At 35.3% G+C, this 18546-nt stretch overlaps 2 protein-coding genes across 4 annotated transcripts; one reads left to right on the top strand and one right to left on the bottom strand.

Moving 5' to 3' along the window:
* Window positions 1-5149: 5149 nt before the first annotated feature.
* Window positions 5150-8180, bottom strand: LOC147484864 (uncharacterized). Of its 3 annotated transcripts, XM_086578960.1 has the most exons (6): window positions 7883-8180; window positions 7032-7082; window positions 6871-6943; window positions 6233-6273; window positions 5776-5835; window positions 5150-5345 (listed from the first exon to the last, which is right to left on the bottom strand). In XM_086578960.1, the coding sequence occupies exons 1-6, from the start codon at window positions 7946-7948 to the stop codon at window positions 5283-5285; spliced, it is 354 nt and encodes a 117-aa protein (XP_086435086.1). In that variant the 5' UTR covers window positions 7949-8180; the 3' UTR covers window positions 5150-5282. The 3 variants fall into 3 exon arrangements, with proteins under 3 accessions (XP_086435086.1, XP_086435087.1, XP_086435088.1); XM_086578961.1 differs by lacking the exon at window positions 7032-7082 and having other exon boundaries at window positions 7883-8145; XM_086578962.1 differs by lacking the exon at window positions 5776-5835 and having other exon boundaries at window positions 7883-8091.
* A 4727-nt stretch (window positions 8181-12907) lies between these two features.
* Window positions 12908-15856, top strand: LOC147484863 (glutamine--tRNA ligase-like). The gene is made up of 7 exons (XM_086580030.1): window positions 12908-13337; window positions 13747-13818; window positions 13935-14045; window positions 14143-14262; window positions 14828-14926; window positions 15032-15127; window positions 15513-15856. Exons 1-7 carry the CDS (start codon window positions 13305-13307, stop codon window positions 15660-15662), a joined length of 681 nt encoding a protein of 226 aa, XP_086436156.1. The 5' UTR covers window positions 12908-13304; the 3' UTR covers window positions 15663-15856.
* The last annotated feature ends 2690 nt before the right edge of the window (window positions 15857-18546 follow it).

Here is an 18546-nt window from a genome sequence, read left to right as displayed (position 1 = left end):
GTTACATTGAGGCTATAACATACTCAGAATGTTACATGTCTCAAGATATTGAAGCGCCTATTTCATATGAAGAAGCTGAAGGCATTCTTGAGTGGGAGAATGCAGGAAGAAATTGTGGCCTTAAAGAAGAATGTGACGTGGGAACTTGTCCCATTACCAGAAGGGGTGAAGCCTATCTCCTGCAAATGGGTATACAAGGTGAAGTGATGGTTCCATCGAGAGATATAAGGCAAGATTAGTTGCTCGTGGCTTCTCGCAGCAATAGCAATATGGAATTTATTATGATGAAACGTTTTCACCAGTGGCCAAGATGACAACAGTCAGGATGCTCATGTCAGTGGCAGCAAGTAAGTCTTGGCAACAATGGCAGATGGATGTCAAGAATGCGTTTCTTTATGGCGACTTAGATAGAAAAATCTATATGGAGCAACTCAAAGGATTCATTAGCAATAAGAATCCACATTATGCTTGCAAATTAAAGAAGGCGCTTTATGGCTTAAAACAAGCGCCAAGGGGGCCTGGTACGGAGAAATTGCAGAATTTCTATTATTCTGTGGCTACCAGGTATCTACAGGTGATTCTAGCCTATTTGTAAAAAGGTTGAAAGGCAAGGTTGCTATCATCCTACTATATGTGGATGATCTTATTATAACTGGAGATGCCTTGGAAGAAATTCAAACTGTTCGAAAGCATCTTTCTATCAGATTTGAAATGTAAGACCTTGGAGAGCTGAAACATTTCCTCGGCTGACATGGAAATCTTAGCATGCTGCTCTTTATCCTCAATGCCCTACTATGTTCACTATACGCAATTCTATCAAATCGAGAGAAGGGACCCTTGCGAATAAGGGGACCGAACGCTAAAGAGAGAATGCAAAGAAAGGGAAAAGGAGCCATCTGCCTTTAGCTTGGTTTTTGAACACCCACTTCAAACCAACAACATTCATCTCTGGGTCTCTAGGAACAAGATCCCATGTGATGAAGTGCACTAGGTTCTTCTTTCATGACCGCATACCAATGAGGACTATTTAAAGCAGAACGAACTGAACGAGGCTCAGAAAAATCAGAGTAAGCAGAGTGAAGAAGACCATAGTGCAGATCCCTGTAACTTCGAGGCTTGATGATCCCATCTTGAATCCGGGTCGTCATATGATGTGTGGATGTCGAGTCAGCAGAAGGACCTAGTACAGTTGGTGCATCAGAAGTACTATTTGATTTATCAGAGACGATAGGTGAATCATCATGGTCCCTAGACTGTGATGTTCCCATGGAAAAGATAGCAGGTACTATTGAGTGCAAATACAAAGACATAATGTTCCTGTATGCTCCTATTGCAGTTGAACACTCATACCTTTCAATGAAAAACGGAATCACAAACATCTTACTTGTCTTCCGAATGTTGCAAAAAGGTAAAACAAAAATCACTTAATGGGAATAAACAATCTCTTAAACATACGAGCATACATCCTAACACAACTTGTCATGGATTAGTGGAATACCATAAGGGTCGTGGGCAAATAGTCTTACAGTCTATTGGACATACGCCCTCAATCATACAATCATCCAAACTGAAGATACCTTTATCATGTCCACTATAGTCAAGAGTTTCCACATCGTGCGAAGTGAAGTAGATACAATTGCATCTACATCCAGGGAAATCAGATGGAACAACAGAGAATGAGTTATTGGTACCCAGAAACAATGCACAATCTCCAATGTTTTTAGTTACCACCCATTTGGGCGCCTTTGTACAACTAAAATCCAGCTTGAAGACTCGGAACCCTTTAGTAGTACCATAAGATTCAGAATCCTCATCCACCCAATCATTATAATCCCTAATGACCTTAAGTAGGTCAGTAGATGTTGCTACAAGATTGTAGAGTGACTCTTCACCCGCCTCCAACGTGTCATCGTATTCTCGTAGTGACAGTGGGCTTATAAATGGAGAAGATCCATCACCGTCAAGGCCTTTCACTATACCAACCTCTCCGTTACAGTCTAGAACATAAAAGTCCCCTTTGTAAAATGTGAAGTCATCGTAATTTAAATGAAACCCGGGTACTCTGGACCAATAGACGTCCTTTCCTGGCCTACGGTAGGACAACGACCGCCGACTGTTCTCCATGTTAATGATAATGACTATAGGAGAGTGAGAAGAATCGGGATCAGGATTGGAGGATGTAATTGCCTTAAATAAGAGAAGATCACGTGCATTGTTGGGGGACCAGTCGGATATGTGCTCGTTCATTATGCGACCGAACTGATAAGAGAGGACGCCATTCTCGTCAGTTTGAGTACCAAACGCATAGGGTAACTTGGTGAAAGGAGGAAGGTGGACTACTTTCTTGGAGAAGGGATGGAGTAGTTGCATCTCTGAATTCTTATGAACCGTAATTAACCATCCAAAAGAGGCTCCGAGTATACGACGTCCCAATAGCTCAGGTATCTCAATTTTAAGTCAATCCATCCAAAATACTGAAGAAACCAAGGACACCGTCGAGGGAATAGTTTTCAAATTGGCCGATGTTGTAATCGAGGACACAGGGAACAAGTAGCCATGGAAATCGACCTTTGTGGCGGAGTACAGAAAGTGATCTCCAAGACTTGCAAACACAATCGAAACGGATTAAATCGGGAAGAGAAAGCGGTTTTTTTATTTGGTTTAGCAGAGCAGGAATCAATTCACTCCAAGGACGATAATCACTTTCGAAACCCATGAATTTCTTACAGAGCAGCTGACCTAAGGACAGGGAATGCAACTTTTCTAATTCAAACCTTCCAAATCGAAAACTAAACTACTCACTAGTTTGTATCCTCGTATAAACTCTCTATTTTCAATCCATATTTATATCTTAATATTAAAGCTATCAACAAAGTTTATTTTTCGAGTTCTATTAAAATTCCACATCATCATCTTCTATTCAAACGGGAATTTCTTTCCTATTTATTAGACACTTCTAATTAAAACGGAAATCAATTTTCTATTAAAATAGAAATTCATCTTCTATTAGAAAAAAGAAATTCCAACACTTCTAATTAAAACGGGAATTTTTTTTCATATTAAAACGAAATTTCTTCTCTATTGAAAAGAAAAAATATAGTATATCTAATTAAAACGAAAATCATTTTTTTTTATTAAAACGGAAATCATATTTATAAATTAAGTCAACTATTAAAATGGGATTAAAAAATGGGTTTATAAAACTTAATTAAAATAATTTATTAGAAAATTAAAACGGGTTTTTAAAACTTAATTAAAACGATTTGTTATGAAATTACAATAGGTTAGCGAATAAAACGGGAATCACGATTTGTTAGAAAATTTCTATATGTATATAGTTATGATTGTTGAACATGTTTTCAAAAGATTCGGTGCATATGCAGGGGCCTATTTTCTAGTATATAATATGTCACCCTTGATTCTTGTGTTATAACTAGAGACTCCTAATTGGATGGGTGGTATGGAATTCTAGTGATGGTAACCTCGGATTTTATTCTTTATATTGTGGCAGGACAAGTCCATCTTTATCATCACGATAGCAGAGAGCCCCAATAGGGTTAGGGTTGGCTTCTCTTAGGCTAAGTCCACTAGTGCAGCAAAACACCAAATACCATGGAAATTCTGATCCAATGGTGCATCCCAACGCTAACCCGCCTAATGCTATCGGTATAAATTTATCTATCTATAGCGCCAGTTTTATGAGTGGCAGGTAGAAGAAATCTAAGTCACACGCCACACTGTGTGGCGGATAGATTTTTTTTTAAAATCTTTTTTCCCACACGCTTTTGAGAATGGCGGCCAGAGAGTGGAAAGTCAAAAAAAAAAAACCAAATTCCATCTTATACACCATTGGTACTGGCGGCTGTAAAAAAAAACCATTGGTTTTGGAAATGCTAACCTGCTATCACTATCCACTGTACTATTGTAGTTTGGTGGGATAACGCACCAAACCATTGAACTTAGCCTTATGACTGTGATTCTGGGAATGTTACGGGTTTCAACCTGAATCTGACTGTATCCGAATCCATTTTACCGGATATGGTTACTAAAATCCAACCCGAATATCCGGAAACCCGAACCATTTAACCAGATTCTTATTATTTTGAAGCCCAAAATTTAATTTTAATTTTACATTTATGTAGAATTTTATAAAATTGAAATATTATTATGTTTAGATAAAAATTACAAAGGAATCCTTCTCCAATTAAAAACCGGAATCACACTTCTAAATTAAAACGGGTTAGCAACGAAAACAAAAATCAACATTTATTATAAATTTTTTGTATGTATAGTTATAATTGTTGACCAAATTTAAAAAAAAAAACGGTACGTAAATATGTGTCTACTTTCTAAGTAAGAACTCATTTCAAAACTACAAACTATCAAAATTCATAATTACTTATTTCAGGTTGTACCATACATAATATTAGCAGTATCTATATTTTGCAACTTTTCCAAAACCAAACAGGACCTCGTGTATCTGTACACAAATTTGGCACAATGCCCAAATCACATGATCTTCTTATGACAAAATACAAAGGAGTAATAGAAGACTGTTAGAGCATTCCCAATGCAGGTGGATATGGTGGGTTTGTGACCCTTTATTCACCTATTTTTTGTTCAAAATCTTTGCCCAATACAAAGATGAATATGGTGGTGACTATTTTCCAAAGTCAAAACGAAGGTGAAACCTTCAACCGAGATAGTGACTGAGTTGTGAACTTCGGACGGGACGTTGGATTCCATCTCATGTGTTTTTTAAAATAAAATGGGGTTTTTTTTTCGGACGGAATGTTTCATTCCGTCTCGTGTGATTTTTTCGTTTTTTTTTTTAAATTTCAAACGGAATGTTCCATTCCGTTCGGAACGTTTTTTCGATTTTTATGTCCGAAATCTTATATCCCGTCCGAAATTAATATTCACCTTTATATTGGGCAACCTCACTTTGTTTTTCACCAAAACGGTGGAAAATAAAAAAATACTGCCTACGCAGAGGTGAATAATAATCGAATGCATTGGTAATGCTCTTAGAATTTGTAAGCGTAGCTAGTAAAATATCATTAGGGGGTAAAATAGTTGTTCTGTACAAAAGTCACGTACAAGTGCAGATTGGTATCTGTAGAAAGATGACCGCGTTCAAGTAATAATATGAAGAAAAGATAATAAGATTATCAAATTACTTGATATTTTGCTTACAAGTTTACTTTTCACCCCTCCTGTCAAAATTTCATACATGAAATATGCCAACAATAACATTCGGGCAACTATAGTATCAACCTTCTTTAATCCAAACTTGTCAAACTTTTAAAGCTTTCAGCAGCATCCATACTCGGTTCTTCACATACCTGAAAATCAGGAAAGCCTTCACTGTTGGAATCAAAATGCCTAAATCGAAAAAATATTACAATATACTGTAAAATATACATATACATACATATATAGATGGGGAGGGATAGAGCCACTCCTGAGCTACTCTCAAAACGTATAAAGCCATATCTCATCCTACCAGTTGAATTAAGGGTTAATATTTTGTAGATATGATCTCCCCAACATGAATAATATGCCCACCGGACTGTTAGATAAACGTTCAAAATTGAACACTAGTTTTCGCAAAGTTAGACGTATCCAAATAGGATGAAATTTTGTTGGCATGTTATCCATTGTGAGAATATCATATTTACAAAAAAATCGGGTCTTAAATCAATTTGCAAATCGATAGAGTGGCTAGGGAGTGGCTCTATCCCTATATATATACATACACACACGTATACATACAAGTTTTCTGTGGACCCGTTGAAAAGCCTTGCAAAATCTTTTTGCCTTGGCCGCACCAACCTACAAACACAACAGTAATATTACTTTTCTCATAGATGCACACTTTGATATATTATGGAGGTATCTATTATGGAGTGGGGGACTGTTCATTGGTTTCACATAAAAAAACAAACAGTACCAAATAATTAACAACATGTCCTCTGAACACACATTTGATGACTATAAGTAAATTTTAATGCTTGGAATTTCACGAGGTAAGTCTCCTGATGACTTCACTGCACTTGCTGGTGCGACTCGGTGAGTCAGTGGAACTGAGTACATGTCCAGATCACAGAGTTTCTCTAAAGGGAAGGGGGAACAAATCAAATGCACCCTTACCAAAGAGAATGTAGCAGTCAATAAAGATAACAAAGAGGACCAGCCGACCAGGTTGAAGAAGAGAACCATAGGGTCATACCTTCCTTTCTGCCGCCAGCTTTAGTTTCTCCCAAAATGGATCTGTTGGAAGGAGAATATACACTATCAGCATTAAATTGACAAGACAAACAAGGTTGCATAATGACAACACAGGTCAGTCATTCCTAAACCCTATTACTAGTACATTGAAGTTCGCATAGAGGATATAAAGTCACTAATACCAAAACATACTGATTACCCCGTAACTACCTAAGAGTTTGTAAAGACAGTACTGGAAAAACTCAGCCATATTAGACAACTGTTAAAAATTAAGAAAGAGCACCAATGGAATGAGCCAACCTGATTTAAAGGCCTCTCAAGATGACATAAGAAAGGAACACACTTGAAAATTGAAAACACAACCCCCCCAAACTGGCATCTCAAAAACTATGTTCTCTAACATTCAAAATAACAATACAAGCTTTGCTTCATGGAGGGTTGCATAACTGCATAAGAGTTTACTTGGACCACTTCTATAAGCTACTGTGATCTTTTTCAGTAAATACGAGTCTTAGTTCCATATAACAGATAAGACACCACTAGCCCAACCTGAAAAGGAGCAAATTGACCTATTTGAACGTACTTTATCTGTACATACATTTTGAACTAACAAAATAAATAATTAAAAGAGATGCATACCATCACGGTCGATTCCCTGAATTTCAGTTTCCCTTTTATCATCTTCACCCCATGCATCTTGCCATTCTGATAGCTGTTTGAACAATATCAAATGGCCAAACATGTAAAATTGACTAACTTAAGCTGAAAAAACAAAAACCATCTTGTACAGAAAAAAACACCTCATCAGTTGCCATGCAAGAAGTTGACTCTCTTGATGATTCCGACTCAGGCTGAAATTGGGAACACCGGTTTGGTATTATCAGATCGCTATTTAAATGTGCATACGAAAAAATAACGAAAAGAAACCCACACGCGAATAAGATCCCTCAAAGTGATTTTCTAAACCAAATAAAACAAAAAATCCTCAATAAATACTGGAGAAATTTGAGCAGGATGATAGTTTAATACTTCATTAATTGTTTATCAATAACCTAAGGAAGAATTCTCGCCCACTCAAGCGATAATACTCAACCAAAGATATGATCAATGAGGCATATCCCGCATTCACAAGGAAGACCCATGAAGCACGCAACTTTAGAAGGGGGCAAAAACAAACTAACAAACAAACAAGTACAAATGTAATTGAAATCAAGGATATTATCTTTTATGGGTCAAATAAGGAAGCAGGCTTTCTCTTAAACGGACATGTATATAGTGTCTTGAACAGCTTTTGAATTTACGCTTATTAACTTGTTCGTGGGTAGCTTATATACGACACTATATAAGTTGTGCAAGACACTATATATGCTGCTCAAGACACTACATAACATGTCCGTAAATTTTTTCTAATACAAAACTGCTGTTCCAAAACTGATAGAAACTAGAGTACTTGAATAGTTCCTTAGATTATCCCATAGATTATAGATTGGTAAAATTTCTTACTTATGACATATACAGAGCAAAATCTGACAAGCATCAAAATTAGGGAAAACAGCTCCATAGAGTCCTAATTCCGTTCGGGATTATATTCAATAAGAAGTATCTAGTATATATACACTATTATGATTTACAAATATTTATAGTATCTTACGTGGTAATCGCGAGATCGAACAATTGGGAAGAGAGAGAGAACTCGTCCAAACTCTTGTTCATCCATCGGGTTTCTTTTTATCTCAGAATTCAACTTGTTTATTTATAATCCAATATAAATAAATTGGGGGTGTGTCACAATGTTGGGGTTAGGGGTTTTTTTGAGTATCGGGCTGATGAATGCTAAAGGGCCCTAGGCTGATTCCTGAACTCTGAAAAAACATGGTTTGTTTCAATATAAATTATTTGGACAATTTTACCCCTGTTATTAATTTTGAACAAAAATTTTATAGTTTATAAAAACAAAATATCTAATTTTTTTTTTTACAGAATTTCCTTTGTTTATTCAACATTTTGAACACATATATCTACTATCACCTCTCTATATTAAAGTAGTATACATCCTACGTGGACAATCTCTCTCCTAGGTGGCACTCTCCCAATAGAGAGTAAAGCCATGTGGATGAGTTTGTTTCTTTTGGGCCCAAGAGAGAGTGAAGCCACGTGGATGGGCCGGTTTGTTTCTTTCGGATGACCCTCTCTCAAATAAAACTCAATTAAACTCTTCGCACTTCTTCTAAAAGACTAAAACTTCTCAGGAACACCGATAGAATCCCTAGGTTACTCCATTTATTGTGAAGACGATCTCTCTCCCAGCGAAATAAAACAACTCTAATGAGCTATACATACCTCAACGGGCCTATTTTATATTGAGAGTGGTATATGGACACAACTGGTCAATTTGAATCACATAAAACAAGTGTTGTCAAGCTACAGGTTTGATGAGTTTTTATTATAGTTTTATTTATTGATCAATCAATATGATTGTTGAAACTATTGAGACGACTTTTGTTGTATATGCAACTGAATGAGCGCAATGTGATTTTTTTATGGCTTTGAAATTGTTTTTTTTTTCTTAGGTTGGACTGTTGGGCATGGCCTGGTCAGTGCAAAAAACTCTTGAAAAAATCAGATTGATGAAAGGCTGATACATCCAAACCTGCAGGATTGAGTTATATTATGACAGGTAAATATGATGTGCGTTGTGCATTTTTCATGTGTTCGAGCCATTTAGTACCATCCTTTAATTAGCACTTGATAATGTATATTGATGTGACCGCAGACTTCTAATCTACATACTAAATTCTGATAGCTATACTTGATTGCTGAACAATTTATTCTAAGAAGGCATTGAGATACATAGTTGAACTCAATTATGCTTGCTTTTCTCTTTAGATTCGCTTCTGACACTTTTGTCGTAAAATACTTCTTAGAAGTCAAGTTGCGCCAAATTGTCTGCGAGAAACTATATATTATTTTGTGTGAACTATTAGCAAGGTCTTTGTTCATGCAAGGAGTTTTCATTTTGTTGTTGGGTTCAATTGTTGAATTGCTTACGGATGGACCATTGCCATTTAAGCATCGTTCTGCAATGATTTTAACTGTCCAATGAATAATAGGTTGCATTTTAATATAAACTCAATTAAAAGGCTTCACGTACCCTCTCTCAAATCTCGAATAAAACTCAATTAAACCCTTCAACACTTCTTTACCACCCTCTCTCAAAAATACATTGAGAGAATCTCTAGGTCACTTTGTTCTTTGTTAAGACCATCTCTCTCTAGGCGATCGAAATAATACCTCAACGGGCGGGCTGGAGTGAGATGCATTGAGAATCAATAAATAATTTCTTTTGTTGTTTGTATATTAGAGCGAACCACCGAGAATTAGGGAAGTTTGGAACAAATGTAAGATCATGTTTATTTTCGCTTTACTATGTTTGTACGTTAATTTAAATATCTTATTATGTCGTTTGTTGTTTCTGTTTATATATAAATTGTTAAGATTTATTCCTATGCTGTTTTTGCTATCCTAATTTCCTTTACTAGAATTCAACAAGTGTCAGTGTGAATTTAAAATTTTGGTTGCTAAGAATTTCTAGATGAAAGTACTTATTTCAATGTATATCGAAAATTAGCCAACACATGTATCACCAATAGCCTCTCCTTCACTTCTAACATACTTTTGTCGTAAAGTACTTCTTAGAAGTCAAGTTGCGCCAATTGTTAATATACCTCAGTTTAACACATTCTTCACTACTTCCATTTGTTGATACCATCAAGAATTGAATAACTTCTATTTACCAATAAGTTGAAAATTCACCATTAGGTTATTCAAATTTAGTCATCTAGATTGCATTTCATTCAAGAATTTTTACTTTTAGCCATGTGCTCAATGAAGAATATTTTTCCTCATTTCAAATAATAAGAAGCTCCATATTATCTTTTTTAGGAATTTATTTCGATCGGGTTGGCTTGATGCCTAAAACTTGATCCCAGCATTTTAGTTAAGGTTGCATTGAGACTGTGAAAAAAGCTATTTATGAACTCGGGTTGAAGATAACAATTCCCTTATAACAGGGTTTTTGCATACCCATGAGTAGGTTCTCCACAGAGGGTGTAGGTGGGTAAAGCAGCATGATAAACAATAGATATACATTATACATGTAAAGAAATTATTAAATTTTTTATGATGCTATTTAGAAGTACACAGTGTAAATTCCCCAACATCAACACCCTTAGAATACATGGACACAACAATAGCAGATTCTATGTAAAAACCAACTTCTTAGAATTAAGAATTGGAGATGATGAGCCTTTTGGTGTAGTGATATTGAATTGTGTAATTTTGAGAGTTTCTTGGAGGGAAGTTTTGAAGTCCAATACTATTTGTGGTTTTAATTGTGCGGTAAGGTGGCGTGACGCACGATATAGCTGAGCTTTTGTAGTTGGGAAAGATGGGTTGTTGTTGTTGTGTTAGTTGTGCCATTTAAGGTTTGGGGTGGTGGCTAGGTTGATGTTGGGTTTGCTGACTAGTAGATTCTTTCAGTCATTTTTTTGCTAGCTTTTTTTTTGGGGTTGGGAAAGAAATTAAGACTTAAGGTGGTGAAGAAATAATGAAGGAATAGAGAGATGGGGAACAATACAACTATAAAGAATTGAAATAATAATGAAGTATGCAGGGAATCTTTGGGCTATTTTCTCTTTTTATTTGTTAAAGTTATTTTGGTGATGTTGAAGTTGAAACCATTTGGGAAGGCCTTTTGTTTAAGTTAGAGGAATTATGATTAAGGGGATTAGAGAGAAGGTTTTGTATTACATGTGGCATGTGAGGTTTGCAAATGTAATGGGTTTGCAAGTAGCATCAAATAAGGATTTTTATTTTATTTTTTCTCCTGGATCAGGTAGGGGCGCGCGACTAAGCAAATACTTATATTACCCAACCAAGTTAATAATTTGAGTCCAGTTGCAAAACACACTTATGTTGGTCATATAGTTGCACCTATTACATGATCGAGACAATGTGCTACTGCCAGTACTATCCAATGCAATAACCTAATTGGGTTTCGCTTCCTTTGGTCCTTCATTCCCAATGAGTGTAATAATAAGACCTGTAATCTCATACTGTAGTTGAGTATATTACCTTATATTTATTTGTTTATTCATTATTAGTGTTTGAAACAAGGTATAAATTTAAAACTATTAACTTTGTTATGTAAACTTAGGGTAGGGTAGTTTTCTTAGGTTGTTTTGTGGTGGTTAAGTATTTTTTTTCATGTCTAATCCACCCATTTTCCATGTGTGATCACGACACAGTATAATGAAGAAATCTCTATTTCACATCCGTCCTGATATCCCACTAAATGAAATTTGGAGAGTTTAGACTCTGATGATGAAGAGTTATTCTCAAGGTGAGTGCCAAGGGCCAAGTGGTTAGAAGTTCACCTTATTCTATTTACATAGCCTGCGATTTTATGTCATTGTTGACATTAGTATTTTGCATAACCAACCTACACAATATGGTAGTTGATACATAATTTGGAAAATGGTATAACAAGCACTAACTATATCGATCAAATTTAGGATGTTGGATATAACTACAACCAATGAAGCTATCATTTATCATTTATCATTTATCGTAGTTAGTGGATTTGTTGTTATTGTAGTTAATTGTTCTGTCAGTCACAGGCTACAACCAACTTGGATATATACAGGATTCAATAACCGCTAATACTCTCTACTTGAATTGTAAGTAATTAATACGAATTCAACTGTTGAAGCCCTTTATCTCTTTAATTTCCTTATTAAACCGATTCTCACTACTAAAAAAAAGACATATTATGACGGTTGCTTTTTATCTATCTTGACGATTTTGCTAAAAGCCGTCAAGATAGGTGTTTTAATAATATTTTTATGACGGCTATTGCAATATTATGTCGTGTATGATACAAGCGTCAAGAAAATATAATAATTTTATGACAGCTATTGCAACATTATATCATGTATGACACAAGCGTCAAGAAAATATAATAATTTTATGACGGCTATTGCAATATAATGTCATGTATGACACAAGCGTCAAGAAAATATAATAATTTTATGATGGCTATTGCAACATTATGTCATGTATGACACAAGCATCAAAAAAATATAATAAGTTTATGACGGCTATTGCAATATTATGTCATGTATAACACAAGCGTCAAAAAAATATAATAAGTTTATGACGGCTATTGCAACATTATGTCGTATATGACCCAACCATCAAGAAAATATGTTGATTTTTTTTTTGATAATCTAAATATATATTTTATGACAACTCTTACAACATTATGACGTGTATGACTCGTCACGAAAATATTATGATTTTATGACGACCACCATAATAAACTATCAACAACTTTCACACTCTTGGACCATATTCAACCGTCAAGAACTAGACAAAAGAAAAAAAAAAAAAAAAAAAAAACCCAAAATCAGTAGAAAAAGTGAACCGTCAAGATTAAACAAACCTAGCAGTCTAGCACTGCCCCAAAACTAAAGCGTCAAAAGGAACCAACTCGTTTTTTTATTATTCAAAATATCGTGAAACGAAAGAAAATGTTGAAATTTCAAACACCCAACCTCTCCCCTTATCGACTTATACCCTTCAAACCTAATTCACCTCCTTCCTGATAAGTTTTTGTTCCTCTCTTAATCTCTTAAATTCTAACTAAAGACCGACCACGTACTCTGAAATAAGTTAGCAAATTGGCCAAGGAATCAAGAGATTCAGTCCACCAAACATAGCCGCTCTCTTGCTCAAACCCAATTCCATTTTTTTGTTTTTGTTTTTGTTTTCCATCAGTACCCATTTTCATTTTCCTCGCGAGTTTAGAAAATTTAATTATTCATACTAAGTCCATCCATCCCAAAAGTGGTTCTCTAACGCCTTAGCATCTTGGGTGCCAATGAATGCCTTTGGTTTCGCTTGATTCGAACCATCTCCGTCGAGCCACTACTAAAGAAGGGTGTTGTGGAATAGCATAATGGATTGGGCTTGCAAAATCCAAATGCCTCGGATAGGGAGATTTCAACTCAATAATGAACTCTCAAGAGAGAGTAGGGAGCACTGAGGTAAGGCTAGTACACTTAAATTTGCAGATTTTTTACATTGTGTAACCGTGTCAGGCCTTGTTGATATGAAGTAAAAATAACCTTAACAATCTACCCACACAGTAGAGATAAAAGCTACAATAACTGACTACTATTCCTATTCCTATCAATGAATCCCATTTGAAGACAAAACCCCCAAACAACGTCTCTCTTCATTCCTCCCATATATTGGATCAGTGAGAGAGATGTGGCATTAGTATCGTTAGTTGGTGTTGCTACAATGTTTGATCTCGTAGAGATGCATCTACTGCTTTATTTCTTTTTTTTAAAAAAAAATTGAATTTGTCCTTATGTGAAGGATTCATATTTTTAAGCTGTGGGTTCCCTTTTACATAATTAAGCTTGTGCGAAATGTTTTACTCAATTCTAGGATGGGGCAGGTCGTTTCGGGAATATGCTTTTCGCAAGGCAAGGAAAGAAATTCGACTATGATTTAAAACAGGTAAAGTTGTACTTACAGACATATTGTCCTCTTTAGCATTATCAATAAAAATATATTCTCTTCTTTTGAACTTCTTTCCTACTATGACCTTTTCCGACTACTGAAACATATTGCAGCTTCAATTTTCTGGTGATCTCTTGATGGAGATAGGTGTTGGGGTAGAGTTGGAAACTGCCCTCGTGCCACACCTTTTCCTGCCATTGGCTTGTGCTGCCAATGTGGCAAAGGTTGGAGTTGTTTTTTTTTTTTTTTACTTTTCTTTTTTAAATCCTTCAGACATGCATATATCAATGTAACCTTGTTCGTTTCACTTCTTTCATTTAGAATGTTGCTGCTGTAACATCTACATCAACTCGAACTCCAATATATAAAGTCTTTGCAAAAGGAGAGAACATTGGGGATGTCACTGCAAAAGGAGACTGTGTTGGCAATATTGTAGATTTGGTATGTTATCTCTGTTGTTTATTTCTTGCAACCTAACCATAGTCACAAAATGTGGTTCTTCTCTATAGAAAACGTGAAAAGCCGGTGTTTTGTGCTCTTCAACTCTAAAAGACAAATACATGATGAAAAATGGGAAAGGTGATAAGAATCTGAGTCGTTATATAGAAAAATGTTGTGCAAAGTGTTTATTGGTCTCTTATTCCAACCCAGACATTGTCAGTAACTCTAAATCTACACTTTGCATAACTAGCTTTTCTCTAAAGTTTTAAAATAGAATTGAGTTAAGCATTTGTAGCTGCCCACATACTACTTCACTTACCCTCCTGACACGGGAATTTAATAGTTTATACGTTATATATATTACTACCCGCCCTACTTCTCAGTATATCATTTCGTCTTCAATAAGTTGTTTGCTCAAGTGCGAAAAATACTTCCTTGGGTTGATACAAATAAGACTGTTAAGGTGACACACTAAGAACCTGTTATTGCATAGTATTTGTGGCTATTACTTGTTTCCATGCTCTGTTACTCTAATTTATTCTGGTTATATACTTCTTTATAATAGGAAGAGATTCTTAGGAAACTGTACGACCTGGTGGGTGAGCGGACTGCAGCAGATGATGAAAAACATATAAAACAGAAAAAGAAGCCTGCTAAAGCAGAGGTGTGAGCAATTCTGTCTGCCATGCACTTGATTTTGAGTTTATATCAATTTCCTGAGCTTTTCGTTTATTCATTTTTTTTTCCTCCTATTGGGCAAATTTTTTAGGTTCAAGCTAAAGTAGTGGATATGCCTACAGCAATTCCCTCTGAAGAAGAACTCAATCCTTTTCTCATATTCCCTAAACCAGAGGAAAATCTGAAGGTATGTAATGGAACAGTTTGGGTCTTATGTTTTTCATTTGCCCAGTGAGCTGTATAACCTCATGCACACAGTAGCTCATAACAATATTGTGTTATGATGTTGTTTTATGTTGTTCTAAGAGTGAGCTATATAACCTTGTGGACACATTTAGCTCATAACAATTTCATTTTTATAATGCTGTTTATCGTTTTCTAACAGTGACCCTTGCTGCCCATGTACTCCTTCTGGGTCACAGTGGATTTTCTGTGATGGCATGATCCATGACTCATGCTTCATTTGATTTTGAAATTTTGGCAAGAGTACAATAGCATTTTATATAGAAATGTTGAAAATCGTGTTTTCTTTATTATTGTTCGTTTCGGTAGAATTGATTTGCTCATTTCAGGTGCATACTGAAGTATTTTTCAGCGACCACCCTGTGCTAAAGGTATGTAATACAAAGGAAATGCTTGATAACGATAAACTTCAAGCCGTCATGCAAGAATGGGATAATCTTCAACGTGTAAATTGGAAGATACATCTGACGGATGAATAGCCAGAGCATGACACGATTTGTTTAGGTCTAGTTAGCTTATTAATATTTTGTTGGTCATGCTGAATGGAATGGAGTGTTAATAGAATGTTAATCATTACTCATTTCATAGTTCTAGCACTGTTGTATATACTTGTTCATTATTCCATGTTATTCACTTATTCTCTTCATAAGTTAATGGAAAGTTCAAAGTTGTATACCTTTCTCGTTATGGTTTGAAATATTGGAATGTGTACATGTTAAATGATATCCACAACGGGTCAACAATGGAAATTACATTATATATATATATATTATATTGATTTTTTTTTTGAAAAATCAAAAAACATTTATGACGTTTGTTGTTTGAATGTCATTAAGAAAAGGTATATCTTGACGCTTTTTGTCATTGAATGTTGATAATTTCACTGAAACCGTCATAAATATTGTCCATCTTATGACGCTTCTAACCTATTTTTTGACATTAAAAAAGGAATTTTTTTGACAATTTTACTAAAACTGTCATGGACTTTATGACGGTTTTTGTTAACTTTTATGACGGGCTCTATAATGACGGTTGTTTTTTTAATTAAAGAACGTCATTAAACCTGTTTAAAGCCGTCATTACAAGTCATTTTTTTAGTAGTGTCTTGAAGCAATTCAGTGAATCAAAAGTGTTGTTTCACATACCCTGAATGTCGATAAAACTATGAAAGGATAAGTGCAAACATAACCAAAAGCACTAGATGAAGTCTAGGCTAGAACCAATGACACTACCAGATTTTGAGACAGTACAAATTTGTTGTTGTTTCACGTCCACATTGAATGATATAGTTTGTTGCAGGTGTTTTGTATAGGTATTTGGCTATGCGATGCTCAACAGATTGAATGGTAACAAAATCATTAATGAAACTTAAGCTTAACGGAATGGTGGAGTCGAGATTGATGCTATAAATTATGATCCGCAAACTTAAAGACTGCAAAAGAAATTGTGTCGATGATTTTCATTAATGAGATTGGTGTAATGTTGAGCAAAAACTTGGTTTGTCCTGTATTCCTATGCGAAAATTCAGCTACAAAGTCTTAAGTGGAACTTACGTGCATTGTGTCTGCATGCATATCTAATCATCAACCCATTTATCTATACCTACAATTGTAGTGTCTTATAAGAAAGTGTTTGTTTTATGGTGAATCAAGGACTACCATCGAAATTTTGTAGCCAATTTAAAAACAATGATACTAGTCACACCCCGAATTTCGACAAAATCGGAAAAACAATATTTGTTCCTAACTCTTCGATTTTCGAGGTGTGATGCACTCTCCACTTCCAAAAAACCCATCATCTATTTAATTATTCTAATAATCTGAAACCAATAAAATTTTTAAATAAACAAAAGTCCTCTTCATTTCAAAAATTCACAAATATGATTAAGTTACAAATTTCCTCTCAACAACTCTTTAATTATAATTACAACTGAAAATACAAAATAACATTGTCTCAATTGAAAATCTATTGCACCTCAAGGAAAAACAAAACATATCCTGAAATGAGACGCTAACGCGAACCACAAGCAGCAATCCACCTTTTTCAACACTAATCATGTCAAGACTTATCAATTGGGTTCATTTAATGAACACACCCGATAAGCAAACATGCAAATCGGGTCAGTATTATAAACAATGCTGGTATGAGTAGCCCTAAAATACAAATCATACTTATATATATACATACACAATCAATAAGGCAGTTAGTTCCTCCACCGAGGCGCCTTAACTTCTAACGATTAATACAACATTCTTATTTATAACAATTAAGGCAGGTAGTTCCTCCACTAAGGCATGTTAGCTTCCAATACAATAATAATAAGGCATTTAGTTCCTCCACTGAGGCGTCTTAGCTTCAAACAGTACTAAATTAACTACATCTAATAATAAAACTAAAACTTACTCTATATCTACACGAGTGCAGTGTAGGCCTGATCACAAACTGGGTCACACCTGCATAAATAATTAATTCAACCCACCCTTCTATAAAACCTTTGTGAATGCAACATAAATTACAATAAAATAAACATATCAGATACATAATTCCAATCATCTCATTGAACCAATTTCATAACCACTATCAATCATTTATTATAGATTTAACGTACACTTTGATATATCATCACAATTATTGTTTAGAGTTTCTTCAAGTGTCTCTAGAATCACGTCGTCTCTATGTCTTACCTAGTTTCTCTGGCTACCACAATCACTTCCCAACGCCGAACATGTACATCCACATGCCTCCCCTCACATAATGAACCACTCCGTGCGTAACTACCCTAAGCGGGATATCGCATACCAGGTAACCCTCACACGAAAGCCACTATGTGAGTACTGCCACTATTCGGCATAAAATATCGCGCATCTCGTTCTAATTTTTGCGAACAGAATAATCAAGCCACTATTCGGCTACGCCAGAAGGGCCAATCAAATCACATACGCCCATCACAAGGGCTAAATCACATGAGTTGTGGTAGCTAGATTTTAGGATTTTCGTTACATAATTTATTCAGGTGTCATACCTTAGTATCTCATAACCATCTCACTCTATCACATGCCAAATAAATTATTGCACTAAGCCACCATATTTGGAAATATCTCAATACATCTCATAACAACTTTCATCCTTTCACGTGCCAAATAAATTATTGCACTAAGCCACAATCCCGTGAAAAATATTCACAAATACTATACTACCTCATAGTAGTATCTCACATATATAATAATCACTACAAGAAAACTGACTATTAGCCACGAACACAATCTGTTGCATGTTTTCCCACGGTTTTCCACCATAGCTTATTCATTGTTGTCTATGGCATTAACTTGCAACCTTTACCTACGGCCATGCCACAAATTAGGA

Source organism: Coptis chinensis, chromosome 8 (genome assembly GCF_015680905.1).
Source record: "Coptis chinensis isolate HL-2020 chromosome 8, ASM1568090v1, whole genome shotgun sequence".
NCBI classification, from domain to species: Eukaryota; Viridiplantae; Streptophyta; class Magnoliopsida; order Ranunculales; family Ranunculaceae; genus Coptis; species Coptis chinensis.
The sequence above is the reverse complement of the archived record's forward strand: the minus strand, read 5'-3'. Positions and strand labels throughout refer to the sequence as shown.